This window comes from Episyrphus balteatus, chromosome 3 (assembly GCF_945859705.1).
Source record: "Episyrphus balteatus chromosome 3, idEpiBalt1.1, whole genome shotgun sequence".
In the NCBI taxonomy this organism is placed as follows: Eukaryota; Metazoa; Arthropoda; class Insecta; order Diptera; family Syrphidae; genus Episyrphus; species Episyrphus balteatus.
In genome coordinates this window covers 92,439,428-92,444,775 of record NC_079136.1, presented here as the reverse complement: position 1 = coordinate 92,444,775, position 5,348 = coordinate 92,439,428, and the positions used below count along the sequence as shown (strand labels likewise).

Below are 5,348 nucleotides of genomic sequence, written 5' to 3'. Positions count from 1 at the left end.
GTTGGATGATTTTGATTTGATGAGGAATGTGAAACGAGTATCGAACGAGATTTAAATGATAGTGACATTTTGATGGATGTATTCAATTTTTGAATGGAATTGAATGTGTACAGGGTGTTTGTTACTGGTTGTAAAGATTTTTTATCACAAAAATATCTTATACAAAATATGTTGGGAAGGGAATTCATACAAAATCCAATTGGCATTTTGCAAAAGTGCAAAAGTTAAATTTTTTTATCACTAGCGTGTTTTTTCTACAACTCAGTACCTACTCATTTTTTTATTTTATTCAAAAAACAATAAAAACAAATACTTACTTGTGTAATCTTTATTAGAGGCTTGGCCACACCGGAGGGTATGCGGTAGTGGTACGGGTAGCGGTAACGATATTTGTATGAAAAAAATTCAACATCTGAACGTTGATATGTCAGTTTGGAAAAATGGGTACATGCGGTAGCGGCACGGGTAATTGTATGAAAAAAATTCCAAACTGGAACATCAAAAATTCAGCTGTCCAATTTTTTTCATACAACTACCCGTAAAGGCTTGGCCACATCGGAGGGTATGCGGTAGCGGTACGGGTAGAGGAAACGGTACTTGTATGAAAAAAATTCCAAACTGACATATCAACGTTCAGATGTGGAATTTTTTTCATACAAATATCGTTACCGCTACCCGTACCTCTACCGCATACCCTCCGGTGTGGCCAAGCCTTAAAGCTACCACATGTACCCTTCGGTGTGGCCAAGCCTTTATTGTTTTGCGAATAAAATGAGTAGCTACTGAGTAAAGCCTGAACTACATCAAAACACAAAGTAAAAAAAGTAAGAAAAAGTAAACAAAGCTCAAAATAGGTGTGTTTTTTTGTTTATCTATATAGATTTTGTGCAAAAAAACGACATCGAGATTTTTTAAATCCGTGCAACCGTTTGGCAGCACTGAACATTAATTAGACAGCTGGCTGTCAAAAAGTTTGCTCTTGCTTTTTTATTTTAAAAATTAAAATTTAATAAAACAACGAGAAAGAAACAACAAACAAACAAAAAAAATTCGTTGAATTGTTCCTGGTTTGTCGATTGTCATGTTCCTCTAGCTGTGTTAGGTTCCATTCCAAACTACCACCAGGAATTCTACCACATGGTTTGCCCATTGTAAAGGAAGTTGCATCAGCTATAACACCACTTGAACACAAAAAAGAAGGGCTCTATCTGGGATGTCGACATCTACACAGACTACATTGGAGGTGGTGATAATGAAGAGTCAAACGATGTTAGGACAAATGCTAGGTTGTCGTTGAATCGAGCTTTCTACGAAGACCGATAGTCTAAGAATCAATGCATCACTTCAATGGATTGGTCAACACATTTTCCTGAACTGGTTGTTGCTTCATATCACAAAAATGAGGTTTGCATTTGTATTGTATCGTACGATTCTACCTAAAACCCATTAAAAAACTTCCCTAGGAGAGTCCCAATGAACCAGATGGTGTTGTGGTGTTGTAATGGTCTGGAACACAAAATATAAAAAACAAGCACCCGAAGATGTATTCCATTGTCAGAGTGCCGTTATGTCAACATGCTTTACTAAGTTCAATTCAATGAAATCTTATACTCGGTGCAACGTATTCCGGTCAGATTGTGGAATAATCGAGTGCAAAAGCGCACCCCCATCCAGAGGACACCACAAGATACGAACCCAGTGTACTGTTTGCAAATGGTTGGCACACAGAATGCACACAATGTGATATCGATCTCATCCGATGGCAAGCAAGATACACTGGAATTGCAGCAACGGCAATCGAAGCCAATTGCTATCACTTGCATGTTCTTTTCATCGAATGAGATTAACAATCTGGCAATGGCAATGTTTATTCTGGTAAGAGTTTGTTGTGATTTACCATTTGCTTAAAACAAATTGTTGTTTCTAAAAGCTTATCGACATGGAATACGTTCGGGTGTGTCTGAAGTCTATGAGAAGCATTTTGCGTCCAGTGACGGGAATATCAACTCATCTAAATCAATCTACACCAGATTTTGGTGATTTGTTCCTTACATCGTCCATTGATTGGACAATTAAGTTATGGAATCTTAAGGTGAATTATGTTCAGTAAGCTCAAAAATCATATTGGTTAAAATGCAAAGGCACTCCTTTTTATTGTTTTCACAAGGTGAATGAGTGCCAAAGTGGATTTTTGTTACTTTTTTGTATACCAACTATCTAAATACGTAATATTTACCATCCAAAACTTGTTGATTCTTTCCAGAACCAAGCCACTCGTTCTTTAAGCCTACTTCATCCCACAACAGCTCCCTGGCCCTGTATAAACAAAAACATTTTCCAGTCATCAAGACGTTTATTTAAGATAAGATGGAGGTTTATGTCTATTAATCCATCTACTTCTGCTTTGCTGCATTATGTTTAATTGGATGAAAAAGCTACTATTGAAATCGACAATCTGGAGAATCGAAGTCAAATCAATTCAGGTATCTAAGTCGCGAACTTTTTGTATTTTCGAATGGTTTAAAATGTTTTTTTTTATTATTTAAACTTTCAGGAATGCTGTGATTAATAACCAGGCTAATCATAATTTGCATAATGAAGAACTCTTGTCTAGAGGAGCTATACGCATGTGGCACAATGAGTTGAATGAGATAAAATTTATTAATTTTGTTTTGTTTTTAATTGAACCAATATTGTTTTAACTTTTTGATTGTATATTAAATATTTATGCAAAGTGAAACGAATTTGTTTAACAACAGTTGGAATATAAAGTAAAATTTGTTCAATTGTACTTAATCTATTGAATCATCTCTCATATAGACTCAATTTACTTATTATGTTTTAACAGTAATTTTTTTCAATCAAGCCTTACACCCAAACTTATAATCCTTAAAAAGAATAAAAACTTAAATTACTTAGTGATCACATGAAATGATTTTCTATCTTAATTGTGGCGAATGATAAAAAAAAAAATTAGCATTAGCTTTTAGTTTCATAAACTGGACGGCGGGAGGTGATTGAGACTTTGGTAGCAGCAGTGGTTGTGGTGGTTGATGTGACTGTGACTGGGATTGTGATGTGGTTACAATTTTATTCTGCTCCGTGTCGCTTTTCTTCTTCTTTCTTGTTGATTTTTCTTCGGCATTAGCTTCATCTAAGGGCGTAGATTTCTTTCCAGATTTAAAGTAGTAGGAAGGCATATCATCCCCTTTCTGCGTTAAGCACGTTTATCAGAAAAGCATCTCTTAAAATGAACCAAACATAAGGAATTAACTAGCGAAACTAGAATTATATTTCAAACATATTAATCAGATATTAATTGAGTCATTTTCAACAAAACACTTTCGTATCTAGTTTTATTGAAAGTTCTCCAGCTCTCTTTAGAAGAACACAAAATATTAAATAAACTTTAACCTATTGCAGAAATTCGTAAAATCTTGTATTCACTCGCCAGAGTGAATATTTGAGTTCTGCTTCAACTTGGAGTTGGTTATGAGACTTTTGTTGTATACCTAGCAAGCAACAAAACAAACAAAAAAGAAACAGTTCTGAGATTATGCAGTGACGCGCGCACAAATTTGTTTATTTAATTTTCATATCGGATTGGAAACTGGTCAAATAAATCTTAATGAGAAAAAGCAAAACGGATTACGTTTCGGGGAAGAAAATATAAAACAAAATCTCCCGCCTTTGTAAGGACTCCCACAGCTGGATCAAGAATGCTAGCTTGCAAATATGTATGTTTTTTTGTTTATCCATGTGTATTGCAATTCAATTTTGGTTTATTGAACTTGCTATTTACAATTGACTTAAAATAACTTATTTCTAAGATACATTGATAGTTACAAAATTTTGTTGGCACAAAGAGAGCCTAACGTTAAATAATAAACAAAGTTATAAAATATAATACATGGATTAACTTAATTTAAAAAGTCTGCTGTATAGGTTGTCCTCGGGGGTGTTCAGACCCATTATGTCCAGTTGTAGGGTTGGTTGAGTTGGGTTGGGAATCCATGTGTATTGCCTTAATTCCTTCCTAGCTGTTAAGGAGGGGAAGGTAATTGCGAAGAAAATTCATGCAGATATCATTTTCTCGGGATCTCGATGGAGGCCTTAGAGCCATTTGTAGAAGACATTTCGTACAGAAACAGGACGACATCAATGCAGGCAGAGTACATCTAAAGAAGGAATAAGGAATATATCGAACCAATAAAGGAAGTCCAATTGTTACAGGACACGAAAATTGGTTCCAGTTAGATTGAAATTCGACTAAGAGGAATCTATTTAATCTTTTTGCTGCAGGCGGTTTCATTAAAAACGGTAAAAAAATTTGATTTACAGGAAAATTTGACCTAAAGGAAGTACGACTTAAGCCTTAACTACATTAGGTGTGTTTTTTATTACAACCGGTCTTAACTGGACAAAAAAAACGCAGTCTGGGCTAAGCAATTTACATGTTAAATACAACAACACCTTAGCCCCTTGGGCTTAGTTGTTTAGCCCGGAGATTTCTCTGGGCTTAACATTTTGAAGAGTTTTAAATCTGTGCTACCAAACTAATTTTTTCATAAATTGTTTAGAATTTGTTTACAAACGTGAAAACTGACGTTTGGAAGGACAAAATGTATTAAACTAGTTTTGCTAGCATACATTTTTGTATCTCATTGTAAAACATACATGAAAAATACAAGAAAAGGACGAAAGCGAAAAATATGACAACTCTAAATTTTTTCGGAACATTCAATATACAGTGCTGCCAAGATTTCAGGTTAAGCCCCGGGCGTTTTTTTTTTGTCCAGTTAAGACCGGTGGTAATAAAAAACACACCTACTTTTGTACTTTTTCAAAAAGTGGTGAATGTAGTGAAGCCTTTATATTGAATCGACTGTATTTGAAATTTCAATTGTTTGTCAAAAGAGCTTTTTTTTCGCAAAATGACAGGAACTATGTGATCGAAGAGCTACCTTACGGAAAGGATATAAAATATTGTTTGAATGTATTTGTTTTTAAAACTTTGTGAAAATTGAAAGCTTGGTCTTGTTCAAGCTTTTTGAATCGAATACTTTTTTAAATGAAAGAGAGATATACAAACAAGCTACTAGGGGGAAGAAGAAAAAACATCGTTTTTACTTTTTTGTACTTTTTTGACTTTGTGTTTTGATGTAGTTCAGGCTTAATAGAAAAAACACGCCTATAGATAAACAAAAAAACACACCTAGTATAAACGGTCATGTAGATAAAACGTCCATCTCCATCCCTGGTTCAATGCATATGTGTTTGTGTAACTAAAACCACTTTGTAAAATTGAAAAAAATGCCGCACTGGTTTCATCAAACACCCATTCCTGT

General features: G+C 34.6%; 1 protein-coding gene across 1 annotated transcript; it reads left to right on the top strand.

Moving 5' to 3' along the window:
• The first annotated feature begins 1,713 nt into the window (after positions 1–1,713).
• On the top strand, positions 1,714–2,874 carry LOC129915130 (cytoplasmic dynein 1 intermediate chain-like). Its single transcript, XM_055994595.1, has 4 exons — positions 1,714–1,875; positions 1,931–2,092; positions 2,264–2,483; positions 2,555–2,874. The coding sequence occupies exons 1-3, from the start codon at positions 1,714–1,716 to the stop codon at positions 2,420–2,422; spliced, it is 483 nt and encodes a 160-aa protein (XP_055850570.1). The 3' UTR covers positions 2,423–2,483; positions 2,555–2,874.
• The last annotated feature ends 2,474 nt before the right edge of the window (positions 2,875–5,348 follow it).

Bases quoted from the DNA above. Each gene is read 5' to 3' on its own strand.
- LOC129915130 (XM_055994595.1), top strand. From the start codon at position 1,714: ATGGTTGGCACACAGAATGCACACAATGTGATATCGATCTCATCCGAT. The intron at 1,876-1,930 runs GTAAGAGTTTGT...TGTTTCTAAAAG, and splicing joins CAATGGCAATGTTTATTCTG to CTTATCGACATGGAATACGT. The intron at 2,093-2,263 runs GTGAATTATGTT...GATTCTTTCCAG, and splicing joins TTAAGTTATGGAATCTTAAG to AACCAAGCCACTCGTTCTTT.